At 32.8% G+C, this 1,080-nt stretch overlaps 1 protein-coding gene across 1 annotated transcript in view; it reads right to left on the reverse strand.

Annotated features, from left to right (window-relative positions):
• Window positions 1-1,080, reverse strand: part of PLAC8 (placenta-specific 8) — a 45,637-nt gene that overhangs the window by 27,781 nt on the left and 16,776 nt on the right. The window contains exon 3 of the mRNA XM_012647150.1: window positions 739-789. Within this exon, the coding sequence (XP_012502604.1) occupies window positions 739-789 (51 nt within the window). The remainder of the gene's footprint in view (window positions 1-738; window positions 790-1,080) is intronic.

The raw sequence follows: 1,080 nt of genomic DNA on the forward strand, positions 1-1,080 counted from the left end.
TATTGATTAATCCTGATATAAGATTATTACTGAGATTTTTTCTCCCTACTGTTTATTGATGTTAAATTTCATTTTTTTGCTTTGATTGAAACTTTTCCATTTCATAAGCTCACAAGCTATATGACATCTCTCTTTATACATATCAATGAAGCACCGGAATTTAATTTTGAAGCATTCTAGTCTGTTTTTCTTACTTTTATAGTGAGAATTCAAAGATTCTTATAATTCATCAGCTAAATCTACAAAATCTCATCTCTTGTTTCTAAATATTTTGAACAGATAAAACAAAGTAATTTCAAAACACAAAGAAATTTTTTTAAAGTCTTTTTTTCTAAGCTTCCCTGGGAAGTGAAGCACAAAGAAATTAGACTAGCACAAGTAAACAGGCATATGTATTGAAATGAGTGAAATTAATGATGAGTTAGTAACTACAATGCATCATATGTGTTTCCTGCTGACAGCAGTATTGGATGAGGACTCAAAGCTGAAATCTTACACTACTTTGAAAAGCATGGCATCTAGCAAAATACTTAGCACATAATTGTTGAATTTGATTAAATCGACTAAATTTAAAGCAATTAGATAAGAAAACATCAGTCTTTCAGCTGAACCTCAAAACATAACATGTTGGAGAGGGGAACCCAAGAAAATCAAATAACTTTTGAAGAAAACAGGTTTTTTTTTTTTTTCAGTGCTAAGATAAGTTTTTAAAGAAGTTCTTAATTTCGAAGTACTTACAATTAAGAAATAGGTTCCGAGCAGGAAATGTCTCGTAGCCTGGGAGAGAATCTCACCAAAAGTGAAAGCTGCAAGAAAGGAGAGGTAACTATGTTTCTGTGGCAATATACGGCACAAAGAACAATTTCAGAGGCTTTCATTGGCCAGTGTAATCCAGGCAGAGCTGGCTTTCAACCTCTTATCTTGAGAATGACAATATCTCTTGCCAAGTACGGTGAGTTCCTTTTCCTGTTGTCTCAGGAATACTCATACATCTTTGCGGGGAGGGGAGATTTGATTCATTACATGGTCTGATTGTTTTTACATTTCTGGCAGAGCTTACTGATTTTTTTTTTTTTTTTT

The sequence above is a fragment of the Propithecus coquereli genome, unplaced genomic scaffold, assembly GCF_000956105.1.
Source record: "Propithecus coquereli isolate 6110/MARCELLA unplaced genomic scaffold, Pcoq_1.0 Scaffold26, whole genome shotgun sequence".
NCBI classification, from domain to species: domain Eukaryota; kingdom Metazoa; phylum Chordata; class Mammalia; order Primates; family Indriidae; genus Propithecus; species Propithecus coquereli.